Below are 15,070 nucleotides of genomic sequence, written 5' to 3' on the forward strand. Positions count from 1 at the left end.
CGGATGGTGACCGTAAACCACAAAGAATGGAGTTTTGGATGATGACTCATGGTACATGTTGTTATGGGCGAATTCAGCCCAAGGGAGCAATTCTACCCAGTTGTCTTGGTTGGCTGAAGAGAACATCCTAATAAAAGTCTCAAGATCTTGATTGACTCGTTCCGTTTGTCCGTTAGATTGCGGATGGTAAGACGATGAGAGTGCTAATCGTATGCCCAAGGTTTTACAAAGGGCCCGCCAGAATCTGGAAACGAATTGTACTCCTCTATCTGACACAATCTCAGACGGACATCCATGGATGCGGAAGATTTCTTTAATGAAATGTTCAGCCAGAGTAGACGAGGAAGGTAAACCGGACAGAGGGACGAAATGAGCCATCTTCGAAAATCTGTCTACCACTACCCAAATAGTATTGTGATTCTTACTTGGTGGCAAATCAGTAACGAAATCCATACTAATATGGGTCCAAGGCTTGGACGGAATGGGTAGTGGTCGCAGCAACCCTGCTGGAGTTCTGCGGGAGGATTTGAACTGAGAACATAAATCACAGGAAGCAATAAACTCTTTGACGTCTCTCCTCATTGAAGGCCACCAGTAACTACGAGAGAGAATCTCAAAGGTCTTATGTTCACCGGCGTGTCCAGAAAAACGAGAGGCATGGAACCACGAAAGGATTTTCCTCCTCAGAGTAGGAGGCACGAGGGTCTTCCCAAATGGTAGCATTTTGGTGGATGAAGCAGCCAGAGAAATACATTTGGGGTCTAGAATAGCATGGTTGGGAACCTCTTCTACATCAGAGGACGTCACAAAAGCTCGAGATAGAGCGTCAGCTTTCTTGTTCTTAGCAGCTGGTTTGAAGGTTATAATTAATTCAAAACGGGAAAAGAAAAGAGACCATCTTGCTTGACGAGGGTTCAAGCATTGAGCAGATTGCAAATATGACAAGTTCTTATGATCCGTGAAGATCGTCACCGGATGGCGAGCTCCTTCCAACAAGTATCTCCATTCCTCTAATGCAGCTTTGATGGCCAGCAACTCCTTGTCCCCGATAGTATAGTTTTTCTCTGCGGGCAGAAGACCCCGAGAGTAGAAGGCACAAGGATGTAATTTTTGTTGCTCCGAGCGTTGGGAGAGAATAGCTCCTAAGCCCACATTAGAGGCATCTACTTCTAGGAAGAAGGGGAGTGTCACATCAGGTTGTCGCAGAATGGGAGCAGACGAGAAGGACTCTTTGAGGATTTGAAAGGCTTGGAGAGCCTCAGATGACCATTGCTTAGTATTAGCCCCTTTCCGAGTTAAGGCCACAATGGGAGATGCAATGGATGAGAAGTCTTGAATGAAGCGTCTATAGTAATTGGCAAAACCTAAAAAACGCTGGATGGCACGAAGAGTAGTTGGCTGAGGCCAATGTAGTACAGCATTTACTTTGTCTGGATCCATCTTCAGGCCAACTCCGGAAACTATATACCCCAAGAATGGAATCTGGGGTAACTCGAATGAACATTTTTCCAATTTACAGAACAACGAGTTTTTCCGTAGTCTGGAGAGGACCTCTGCCACATGTTGGTGATGAGAAGGCAGGTCCTGTGAGAAGATCAATATGTCGTCCAGGTAGACAACGACACATACATATAATAAGTCCCGAAAGATCTCATTGATGAAACCCTGGAAAACCGCGGGGGCATTACACAGCCCGAAGGGCATTACTAAATATTCGTAATGCCCATCTCTGGTGTTAAACGCGGTCTTCCATTCGTCACCGGAACGGATTCTAATTAAATTGTAGGCACCACGAAGATCCAACTTAGTAAATATCCGAGCTCCCTTGATGCGATCAAATAGCTCAGTGATCAGCGGAATGGGATACCGATTCTTGATAGTAATGGCGTTGAGTCCACGAAAATCTATACAAGGGCGTAATGATCCATCCTTCTTTTTGACGAAGAAGAACCCAGCTCCAGCGGGAGAGGTGGAAGGTCGAATGAACCCACGCTGGAGATTCTCCTGTATGTACTCAGATGTGGCTTGAGTTTCAGGTAACGAGAGAGGATAGACCCGACCCCTGGGAGGAGTCTTGCCAGGTAGAAGGTCGATCGGACAATCCCAAGAACGATGAGGAGGAAGACGTTCAGACTGAGCTTTATCAAACACATCGGCAAATGAAGCATACTGAGGAGGGAGTCCCGGGGAGGAAGATGAGATGGAAGATTGCTGTACTTTAAGAGGAATAACTTGAGAGAGACAACGATGGTGACATTCAGGCCCCCAAGACGTAACTTGAGGGGTGCGCCAGTCAATCTGGGGAGAGTGACATTGAAGCCATGGAAGGCCTAAGACAATCGGACTTGTCGTAACAGGAAGAATTAAAAACGAAATTTCTTCATGGTGTAGTACACCAATCTGAAGGGTTACTGGAGACGTACTCTGGGTGATGAGACCATTGATGAGACGTGATCCATCTATAGCCGTCACAGTAATGGGTGTTTTTAAAGTGATCACTGGTAGGGACCATTGATTCACTAGTGATTTAGAAATGAAATTTCCTGCTGCTCCGGAATCAATCAATGCCTGTGACTCAAAGGATTTGGTAGCAAAGGAAATCGTAACATCGAAAGCGCAGACTTTAGATTTCATAGACAATGGAGAGGACTCCAGGGACCCTAACTTCACCTCTCCAGAACTAGTTAGGGCCTGGCATTTCCCGATTTCTTAGGGCAAGAACTGAGCATATGTGTGGAATCAGCACAATAGATACAGAGTCTATTCTTTACTCTTCGTTTCCTCTCTTCTAAAGATAATTTGGAACGTCCTATCTCCATGGGAATCACAGAAGGTGAAACTGGACGAAATTGAGGGTTTAAACGAAGAGGTGCTTTAGCAGAAGTTGTTTTCTCGGATTCTCTTTCACGAAATCTCATGTCTACACGATGGCAAAGAGAGATCAAATCTTCTAGTGACGAAGGAAGCTCTTGGGTAGTCAGTGCATCTTTAATTTTATCGGAGAGCCCCTGCCAGAAGGCGGCAACTAATGCTTCAGTGTTCCACTGAAGTTCAGAGGCTAAGATCCTAAATTGAATGACATACTGTCCTACTGTATGGGAGCCTTGTCGCAAACGAAGAATGCTGGAAGCAGCGGAGGTCACACGACCTGGTTCATCGAACACACTTCGGAACGTGGAAATGAATTTGGCACTATCTTGTAGAATTGGATCGTTTCTCTCCCACAGAGGGGAGGCCCAAGCCAGGGCTTGTCCAGAAAACAATGAGATAAGATAGGCCACTCTGGAACGATGGGTAGAAAAATTTTGAGGTTGGAGTTCAAAATGGACTGAACATTGGTTAAGGAAACCTCTACAAGTTTTGGGGTCCCCGTCATATTTTGACGGAGTAGGCAGGTGAAGCGTAGGAGCTGTAGACACCTGGGATGGCACTGGGGAAACGGAGGAAAGCACAGGAGCTTCAATACTAGCTGTAACAGTCTGTCCAGATGTTCCTTGGGAGGTTAACGATTGGTAACATTGAAGTAACAGCTGTTGGCGAGCATCCTGTTGCTCCACACGGCTGACCAGATGCTGCAGCATCTCTTTAGCAGTAGGTTCCGTATCTGGGTCTGTCATGGCCTGATCTTACTGTCACGGGCACTAGGAGTCTTTACCCAGGGATCACCAGGTGATAGGCTTACCAGAGCAGTATAGGTGGTAATATGGTACTCTGGTAGCAGGGTGATCACGGAACAGAAAATAGCAGATGATGAGATGCTCAGGAAAGTCTATGACTAGCAGCACTGGCAATATGGAGGTAGTAATACACGAGGAACTGTATGGACAAAGGACACGTGAAGGTAGTCAGTGGTCTGCGGTAGCAAGTTGTACCACTGCTATAGTGAGGAGGAATGTCCAACAGAAACGAGGAGGTGATGAGAGTCAGCGGTCTGCGGATAGCAAGTTGTACCGCTGTCTGAGTGAAGGAATGGAATCCAAGTGGAGGTATCCGGGGAGTCAGTGGTCTGCGTTAGCAAGTTGTACCACTGCTATGTGAGAGGATACTGGAACAGGTGAAACTGTAAACAGGAGTCAGTGGTCTGCCACTAGCAAGTGGTACTACTGAATATATATGTGAGGAGGTGCACGGGGAGAGGCTGCAACACAATATATACACGGGCACCTTGACTTTGATCCACAGTAATATGCACAATATAAATGTATAAATGACTGAACAACACTGCCAATATAGAAAGTCTCTTGAAGTAATCCGGCATAAGATAACACAGTCAATGATGGCAATAGACTCAGCGGATAGTACACTCCAGAGGAGAACCAACACAGTCCAGCAAGGTATGCAATACACAGCACAGTCAATGGGAAGTATGCATACCGTGGTTCAGGAGAAGGCAGTCAGACAGGAGTGCAGAGATACCTGAAGGGCCAGAGGCCAGCAGGATACAAGTCCCTGGATGGGTGAAGCAGGGGTCTAGCAGGTGCAGCGCACAGGTAGGTAGACCAGCAGGGAACACAGGAAGGCGTGGAGAGCGGATCAGCAGTAGATGGATGAGTAGCGCTGAGAAGTAACCGCAGCGGGTCTCTGCGGGAACACGGAGGTAACCAATAGCAACCAGCAGGTGCAGTAACGATGGGACACCGGAGCAGAGTTGAACTGGAACAGGTGATCACGGAGAGTAGCGGGTAGCAATAGTGGCAGCAGACTCAAGGAAACACGGTAGAGTAGACAAGGACTGAAGACTGAAGCGCACAGAGGCAGCGGATAGGAATCAGCTAAACAGTCACGATGAAACACAGACGGGTTGCAGGTTGAAGACTGTAGTGCACGGAGGCAGCGGATAGGAATCAGCTAGCAGTCACGATGATGAAACACAGACGAGTTGCAGGTTGAAGCCTGTAGTGCACGGAGGCAGCGGATAGGAATCAGCTGGCAGTCACAATCATGAACAGGTGAGTGGATGTGGTTGAAGCCTGTAATGCACGGAGGCAGCGGATAGGCATCAGCTAACAGTCCCAATGATACATGGTAGAGTTGAAGTGATTAGAAGACTGTAGTGCACGGAGGCAGCGGATAGGAATCAGCTCACAGTCACGATGATATAGTAGATGGTAGAAGTGGTATGGGAACCACAGTAGCAGAAGTGGTTTGGAAACCACAGAGGTAGAAGTGGTTTGGAAACCACAGGAATCAGCAGGGCTGAATGAACAAGGAAACACAGGAACACCTTCAGAGACTCATGGGGAATGAGACTCCAAGATCAGGCAACGTGGTGTTGACCACAGGTGCTTAATATAGGGAGGTTGCCTGATCTGCCAATTAAGTTAAAGGAACATACACTGAAGGTTTGGAAAGGGCTGCGCATGCGCAGTCCCTCAGGATAGAGGACGTCCACGGTTCCTAATAGTCCGGGAAGAAGCACTCACAGTCCGGTGAGTGACATGTGGTATGCATACTTCTCATTGACTGTGCTTGTGTATTGCATATCTAGATGGACTGAGTTTGTTCTCCTCCGAAGTTCCTATCCACCGAGACTATTGCTATCATTTGACTGTGTTTCCTATTTGCCTGGATAGTTATTGTGACTCTGTATATTTGTGCAGTGCTGCTCAGTTATTATTATATTGTGCATATCATCGTGGGATCAAGTTCTGTGTGCCCATGTATACTTTGCATTGCATTCATCTCCTCGTGCTCCTCCTCACATATATATTGCAGTGGTACAACTTGCTAGATGCAGACCACTGTCTCCTGTTCCCTGTGACACCAGTTTCAAGTATCCTCTCACATAGCAGTGGTACAACTTGCTAACGCAGACCACTGACTCCCCTGTTACCTTCACCTGGATTCCATTCCTTCACTTAGACAGCGGTACAACTTGCTATACGCAGACCGCTGACTCTCACCACCTCCTCGTTACTCCTGGACATTCCTCCTCACTATAGCAGTGGTACAACTTGCTACCCGCAGACCACTGACTACCCTCACGTTTCCTTGTCCATCTAGTTCCTTGTGTACAGTTATCTACCTATTACCAGTGCTGCTAGTCATAGACTTTTCTCGAGCATTCTCTTACCATCTGCTGTCTCCTGTTCCGTGGTCATCCCGCTACCAGAGTACCATATTACCAACTATACTGCTTTGGTAAGTCCATCATCTGGTGATACCTGGGTAAAGACTCCTAGTCCCAGTGATAATTACTCACTCAACTCAATACTTGCCCTGACCTCCCAGGCCAATTGTTTTTCATACTCCACTGATAGCATGGTTTGCATTACTCTGCATATCAGGATCCTGTCTGTATGTCTTTAGCCAGGCCCTGCTATGTATGTGAGAAGCAGAAGGGGCAATCATTCATCTACCATATTTTCAGCTGGAGGTACATGGTCCATCAATCAGAATAGACAGTAATATCCCACCAGACAGTGAGAACAGCACATAACTGTACCTCATTGTTTAGAAAACTGTATATGTAATTTCAGAAGTATTAATGTAGACCTCTCATCCTCACACGCAACCAAAGTGAATTTACAACATCAAATACAGGTTATCTTAGAAAAGAGTAAAGAACGTTTGTAATAACCTCCTACTTTTACTTTGCATAAGAAAGAGTTTCTGTAAATAAGATATTGCAGGAACAGATAAAAAGAGTAAATCACTATTGAGTAAGTGATTATAGAACTATCAGCTAGCATGATATAGCTAATTTCAATGCATTATTAAATGAAAACAAGGGGGTGTCTGTACATGCCCTCAAGAGAATTATAAATATAATTGTGAATATTGCAATGTTCTGTACAAGGGCAGCTAACGTTTTAGCTACAATGTGCCTTCACCGTCCTGATAAAATGTAGCCCCCTGTAGTGTTTTGACAGAAAAGCAAAAAGACAACAGTATAATATGAGTTTTAGGGAAAGAAGAAAGTAAATGAAAAGAGACAATTGACAGGTTGTGCCGCAGAGGTCTGACATGTACTGAGTAATAGACAAGACGAGGCGTCTGCTGGTGCTGTGTACTTGTTCAGCAAGACTGAAATGGAGCAGATGCCACTCCGAGTCTCAAGACCTTCTCACATGCACTTTCACTAAAGAGGGTGGACAAGGTTCCCACCCGTATGAAATATAAATAGAAGATTACCAATTCAGTTGACTGCCCAACTGCACAGCTAAGCAACTCTTTGCAGAATAAACTATATAATACATTGTGTAACAGCTAAAAAAGTTGTTCCAAAACTTCTGATAGACTCAGCTTTTTGTTTCACATAAAGTAAAATACAGTGATAGCCAAATACACGTAACCTCAATAGCATTTTTTTTTCATGCAATTAGATTCCTATTGAGTTTATTCCTTCTCATTAATATATACTGTAGATACCACTGGTATTATAGATAGGAGGAAAAAAAGTAACCTAGGAAATAAGCATTTTGATGAAACAAAGTTGAATTGAAAATGTTGATTAACATTGAAAATAGATCTTTTAATTGCATCAGACGCCTACATGCCGTGATGGCAGCCATTTTGTGGGAGGCAACAGACTTCATGTGCATACAGCCTAGGAATTTCTAGTGAAGAGACAAGCTGCATTCTCAGAAATATTCATTCAGTCCACAAAATGGCTGCTTCCACTCTGTATAGCTCTCAGGTACACTTCAAGTGCTTTTATTGGATTGTAATGTCACCGTTTAATAATGTGTGATTTAATAATGTTTTACTCTGACCCGCAGGTAGGAAATCTCACCTGATGTGTGGTAATGGAATGGAGGTTTGTAACAGTCCAATCCACATCTGGTAAAGGTGACCCAGAACCATTGCAGGTAACCACAACATTATCCCCCTCATGTACCACCAAACTGCTGTGACTGACGCTGATCTCCGGGACATCTGTACGCAAAGAAAACAGATTACCTCATTACTCTTTACCCCCTCTTGAAAAATATCATCTGTTTGGGAGTTCACTAGTTCACCAATGTAAGGTATACCTCTGAAAAATCAGATTATTTCAAGATATGCTTTCATTTTATCCTCCAAATGTTTCTTAAGTACTGCATCTGCTCCTATCTTAATTCCCAACGGACAATTTAGTGATTATATTGCATTTCCCTAATAGGCACATTGTTTAATCTTGAAATCTTTGCTGATATGAGCTGGAGAAAATAATACCCAGTCACAACAACGTGATCAACAATCGTAATTGCCGTGGGTTTCTAATCCAGAAGATGCGACAAGGAATACATTAATATAAAGGACTTACATCCGCGGCTCACAGAGCGCCAAAAAAGAGTACTTGAAAATAAAGGATCATCTTCAGGTTTTACATTTTTTTGCAAACAAGTGAAGGAACCTTAAACAGTTGAACTAAGCTGATTATATTGATCACATATTCTCCAACACCTGTTGGCAGTCGGTGGAGAATAGAACTCTGAGTGTCAGGGAGAATTATTTATCTCGATAACAGAAGCTAATCCTCTAGGAAGACAAAAAGGCCGGAATATATTAAGATGCTCAATGCCATGAGGAGCTGTGATAACATAATTCAAATCAGTTTTGTACCCGTACACTCACCGGGACTTGTCTTATTATCTTTAAAAAAATAAAGTTCAGGCGAGAGACAGCTGATAAAAGAGCACAAAGCCATATAGAGACAGTAAGACCTCATATTTATACAATGACTTTAGATTATGTGGGCAGCTGTGATAGTAAGAGGACACTCTTCTGCTGCTGTATCAGCCAGATAGTCTTATAATACACATACTATGCACATTTCTTCTTGTCATCACTCACACAGATTAACAGAAACATTTACATCAGTGTACTGTACACTCTAAAACTGAGCACTTGCCACGTAACTAGGTAAATAGAACTATAGAAAATTTGAAGAAGTTGTTTTAATCAAAAATGATATTTTCTGACGTCTAATTGAATTACACCTGATATCCCAAGGTTTCCCAAGGTGGCAGATATTGGAGGCCTGGTGTAAAGATACGTGCTGATGATGATGATGATATTAGTATGGCTATCTAGCTGCTTCTGATTCGCTGTTTATATATTGACACCGCCAGCTGATACTACTTCATTCATTCGTTAGCATCGTGGCTGTATTATATAAAGTCATGTCCAAGTACTTCATTTGGACTACTGAAGGAAAGAAGATTCCCATTGGATTTATAAAGCAGTAAATGTCGGATGTTGTCTGTATTGAATTACTTTTTATATGGAAAATACGACTTTCACATTTATTAATGATGCTGTCAAGAAACTATTCTCTCTAGTGTATCTGACACTTCATTACATTACTGTGTACGAATAGCATAACGCAATTTTCATGGTGAGTATGTATACTCATTTGAATTCCTGACAAAGAAAAAATTGCTGTGTTTCGAGTTGGACATATCTTGAGATACATGTAAAAAAAATACGTAAGACCACAATTTTACATACATGTTTGTGTGGTAAAAATGCGTTAAAGTCTAAAAGGGCTAGATTTACTTTTATTTAGTACCTTCTACAAAATGATAGCTAGAATCTGATTGGTTGCTGTAGGCAACATCCCCACTTTTTCAAACCCGCAGCTTAGTAAATCTAGCCCTAAATCTGGCCAATAGTGTGGATTATCTTGTCAGCGCTCACAGCAGCATTTGTTGCCATACCATTGGGTAAATGTATTAACTAGCAGTTCTAGCAAATTGCTGATATTCTGCGACTTTGTCAGCATAATTTAAAATGCCAATGTTTTTAAAAGCAAGTTTTGTTACTTAATATATTTACCCCAGGACTTCATAAAGCAGCTGCAGGTTCTTTTAGAATGTGTTTTTATTTCAGTCAGAGTCAGTTTTCTCAATAATATGTGTCACTGTTCTGCATTATATTAGTGTACACTGCACATGATAAACGGTGTCACTTTATTCCCTATTAAACCCACAACTATGGTAGGAACCATTCATTTAGACTATGGCAGCAAGAATGTACTTTTTCTAAATTAGTTTCCAATATTTTTCTGCCGAAGACAGCGGACAAACTGTCTCATTATAAGACCGAACATGATTGTGCACAACTTATCACCAGCTCTTCCGCCTTCTTTTTGATGTGACAAAATATAAATGAATAGAATAAAAATCTCCTGTCTCTCTTTGACGGTGTATTGGGGCTCTGTGACACGAAACAAAATACAATAAAAACAACATATAAACATAATAAAAATGCTATGTATTTTATTTATTGTATGAATAAGACTCCTCACCACACTGTGAGATGTTCATTTTATGCAGCGGGATGACGGCGCCCTCCGTATTCATGCAAAAAAGCTGCTGGTCTCTCAAGTTAGCCTCATTTTTTGCATAACCAAGTTGTATCCAACGAATGTCACAGCTGCAGTTGAAGTGGTTGCTCTCTATCCTCCTGCAGATGGCAGAAAAATCAGGGAGACACTGGTGAGGGTGGACAAGTTCACTGCTATGTTTTTATATGGAGAAAACAAATTGTGAGTCAGTGACATCATATTGCAATGCTTGTCCTACCTATGCTCCAAAATACAGTAATTTACAAACCAACTTGCACACAAAAGAACATGTTGAAAAGCCACTGCTGAAATGTCACCTTAAATGACTTTCTTTACAAAATAAATTTGTTCCACCTGCAAAATCACAGCAGACAGTTTGGGCTTATTATAGTCTATATTAAGTTACATACCTGAGGGAATTATTATTTTACCTCTTTTGTATGTATGCTGCGTCACTGGTTCTCAGCGGCAGCCAGACACAGGTCAGATTGTTAAGGAAAACAGTATCCTGAAAATGTTTTAACCACAAAGTGGTACATACAGCTAGATTAGACTGTAAGTTCCCCAGAGCAGGGTCCTCCCTACTTTCTGTCTGCTCCTACTCATCTACCTTGTCCGTCCTTGTGTACTGTTCTCCATAGTGGTCTGTGTGCCACGTTTATTGTGCACTGTTTAACGTACTGTTTGGCACTACAGAGTGTTGTAGCAACCTGCAATTGCATGTTTAAAAATAATAATAATGGACCTGATTCATTAAGGATCTTAACTTAAGAAACTTCTTATTTCAGTCTCCTGGACAAAACCATGTTACAATGCAAGGGGTGCAAATTAGTATTCTGTTTTGCACATTAGTTAAATACTGACTGTTTTTTCATGTAGCACACAAATATCAACTTTAAATTTCAGTGTACAAATAAGCTATCAAGTATTTGTGTGCTACATGAAAAAACAGTCAGTATTTAACTAATGTGCAAAACAGAATACTAATTTGCACCCCTTGCATTGTAACATGGTTTTGTCCAGGAGACTTAAATAAGAAGTTTCTTAAGTTAAGATCCTTAATGAATCAGGCCCAATAACTGCAGTTAACGGTGCACAGTAGTTAAGGATTGTGGAAGTAGAACCCCATACTTTCTTGTAAAATATATCTGATTAGTTTATCTGGGAGCAGTTCTGAATGTTAGTGTTAAATACAAAAGCTTTCTGTGTCATGGCATACCATCCACTACAATAAACTATACTCCAGCCACACTATTTGCTACAGCAATATTTGCTCCAAGTGTACTTGGCTTCTTCAAGCAGTCTGTTGCATGACTTGTTATGACAAGTACAATAGATGAATGTTCAGGTAAAGAATATATTTCAAATATTGATTAAAGTAAATGGTTGTACATTAGGTCTATTTGGTCTATGCTGGCCATCAACAAAGCTGCACAACATACATCTCCTCTCTTATCACAAAATATCTCCCAACTCGGCAACTCCGTTCTGCACAAGATCTGCGTCTCTCATCCACATTCATTACATCCTCCCATTCCCGATTACAGGACTTTTTCCGGGCTGCACCTACTCTATGGAATTCTCTCCCTCGCACAATAAGACTCTCCTCTAGTCTACAAGCTTTCAAGCGTTCTCTGAAAACCCACCTCTTCAGACAAGCTTATAATATTCCTCAACCACCCTCTTAACCTCACTACATTACCCTATTACAACCTGTTATACAACTACCCCTTGATCATCATTGTTGTGTGACAGGATCATTTAGCTTATGAGTCACTTTTACCTTTGCAGTCTGGCTGGGCCGACTGCAAATGTATACTTAACCTCATGTGTCAAACTCCCATTGTCCATTAGATTGTAAGCTTGCGGGCAGGGCCTTCTTACCTCTTTGTCTGTTTTACCCAGTTTGTTTATTAGTTTACTATGTTTGTCCCCAATTGTAAAGCGCTACGGAATATGTTGGCGCTATATAAATAAATAAATAATGATGATGATGTTTAAACACTGAAGATTAATCTGACAGCTGCCAAAGTAAGAAGCAACGGGATAGGGATGCCGATTGGGAGGTGGGGGTGCTTCCAAGTGGAAAGAGGGAGCTCCTAGGGCACCCCCAGGGTCTGCACCAGCTGAAACTATCACTAGAGCGTGCCCACTCAAGCGCTTGACTTCTCTCATCCTATCCCTGGCTTGTAGTTGATGTCTTGTTTTTTGCATGTCTAGTTTCCAACAACTGGAATAAAATCCACAAAGAAAATTTCAGATGCATCTGAAAGGGAGTCTTTGCTTGTGCATTGCCAGGACACACATAAACTCTTAATCATTCATACAGCAATACAGCAGGAAAGGTGTGTGTGTGTGTGTGTGTGTGTGTGTGTGTGTGTGTGTGTGTGTGTGTGTGTGTGTCAGTGTGTTCACAACAACCTCAGGTCACTTATAATGTCCATAATATGTGAAATTCTACTGTCTCTAAACCAAACAAAATATAGACTCTTTCAATAAAGCTCTTCTATTTTTTGTTTTGTTTAGCCCATCCTTTATCATAATAAGCATGAAAAAACATCCATCCATTGCTTCCTTTCCTAGTATTTACAAACTCAATATATTTAAGTAGTAACTTTGTGGACAATATTATTAGTAGCAATATTAATGTATTGTTACTAGCCCTTTAAATTACTTGATAGCCGTATGAAGCTAAGAAGCCTGCAGAATGAACATTAGAGATAAATCAAATTAATGAAAATCTGCATAGCCCATAGTCATTATCCAAGATGATAGCAGAATTATTTTACAACCCGAATGATCATGTCATGATGACGCGCTGCCCCAGGGACCGAAGAAATGGCTTTTATTCCTATGTCTTATCAGTGATAAAGGCTTCATAGCAAGAGCTTTAACTCTGAACTACTGTAACCAATAAAGTGGATAAAATACTGTCTTGCATTTCTGTTGATAATTGATGAAGACTGCATTAATAATGAAAGACCAGTGTGCTCAAGGGCTAAATTTACTAACAACCTGCATTAGTGCCAATGATGTAACTTGTCTTAATCGAAAGACACATGGGAGGTCTACGCACAAATTATCTTTTGCCATTTACTGGACCCATTTAACACCACAAACCTGCCACATTTTTTGTACTATGGATTATTTATACATTTGCCTCATTATTTATTCATGCTACATTCTACACGACTATTTTGGGTAATGTTTATGGGAGAAGATGCAGTTATTTTTCTTAATGTGCTTATGGCTCCCTAACACGGCGCCTCTATTTCTAAATGACTGCAACTGATATTTTAGCTGTAAACACATTCCTGCACATTTGTGCAATTAGCTATAAAACAACAGAACAAAAAATAGTTACATGGTTAAAAGTAACACAAACTAATAATGTGTAACAAATATACTAAACAGCTAAAAGATAGCTAAAGACAGCATGTTGTTGTAATTTGATTGTTACATATTACAATTAATTAGAATTTTACCAATGGTCACTGAAGTTCCACAAGGCTTTTTTTTTGCTATTTCATTTTGAGAAACAACATCAATTACGATGATGCTTACTAAAATGTTTTATACCTACCAAACCCCTCTCATTCAGGGGTGAGTGGTCTTCCAGGGTTCATAGCCTGTGGAGACACATGAAGAGATGTAAGCTAAACCGAAGGGGCCACAAGCTCACACCCGGCAAGAACAGAGTCCAGTCACTGTGCGCCTTTGCTCAGCCTGTTCCACCTGACATCAGTGATGGCTTTTGGATGTTCTTGAGTGACATGACCCAGGATGAAGTCTTTCTCGCATTCAAAAATGATCGATGCATCATGCAGATGGGACAGCATCTGTTCAACCGGGTCGGATCAGATGTTGGCAGGCACAAGTACATCCATCAGAAGCTTAGAGAAATGGGCGGGCTACTGCTACAGGCCCCATTAAACTTTCTGCACGTAGTAGACACTGTGAAGCAGGTAGCTGGCTATGGCTAGGAGACAGGTACATTTAAGAAGCCCTCGCTGGCACTCAGGATCAGGCACGGCCTGCAAAAGATAGCGAGCATTGTGGAGTGCCAAGCCATGATGAAGGGCTGCACTGCTGCAGTTGAAAACACACCAAATTTTAGCAAGCTATATGCACAGGTGATCTTGTTCAGTCGAAGAAGGGAAGTGGATGTTTCAAAAATGTTGCTGACTACCTTCTCCTCAAGAGATACCTCGGATATCCACAAATAAGTGTCCCTAGTGCTTTCTGAGGTTGAGAGAAAGCTCTGCCGGCACTTCCCTCGTATTGAAATCTGAGGAAAACGAGGGAGAAAATACCCATCCTGATGACACAAGCCATGCAAGCTGCAATGGAACTTCTTGTAGAAAAGAGTGACAATTGTGGAGTGGATAGCCGAAATGTCTACATGTTTGCCAGACCTGCTGCCTTGTCACAATTCAGAGACTCCGATTGCATACGACTGCCTGAGAGTGTGGGGCCAAGCATCCCCACACGCTGTCTTCCACGAAGCTTCGAAAGCACATTGTCACTTTCTCAAAGGTCCTCAACCTAAATTACACAGAACTGGATCGGTTGGCAGACTTCCTTCGGCACGACATCAGGGTGCACCATCAGTATTACTGTCTCCAAGAAGGTACCCTCCAACTCGCCAACATCAGCAAACTGTTAATGGCTCTTGAGAGTGGCAGACTGGCTTAATTGAAAGGCAAGAAGTGCGGAGGAAATCCTGGGACAGAGAGGAGGTCCAGCCTGTGGAGAAACACCTGATGAGATATGCCGGGTGACCCGAAAGAGACTGTG

At 42.2% G+C, this 15,070-nt stretch overlaps 1 protein-coding gene across 5 annotated transcripts in view; it reads right to left on the reverse strand.

Annotated features, from left to right (window-relative positions):
• NTRK3 (neurotrophic receptor tyrosine kinase 3) overlaps positions 1–15,070 on the reverse strand; it is a 479,767-nt gene that overhangs the window by 233,442 nt on the left and 231,255 nt on the right. For all 5 annotated transcript variants that reach the window (XM_075207753.1, XM_075207752.1, XM_075207751.1 and 2 more), the window contains 2 exons: positions 10,235–10,392; positions 7,736–7,878 (listed from right to left, as the gene is read on the reverse strand). In XM_075207753.1, coding sequence (XP_075063854.1) covers positions 7,736–7,878; positions 10,235–10,392 — 301 coding nt within the window. The remainder of the gene's footprint in view (positions 1–7,735; positions 7,879–10,234; positions 10,393–15,070) is intronic.

This window comes from Mixophyes fleayi, chromosome 4 (assembly GCF_038048845.1).
Source record: "Mixophyes fleayi isolate aMixFle1 chromosome 4, aMixFle1.hap1, whole genome shotgun sequence".
Lineage (NCBI taxonomy): Eukaryota > Metazoa > Chordata > Amphibia > Anura > Limnodynastidae > Mixophyes > Mixophyes fleayi.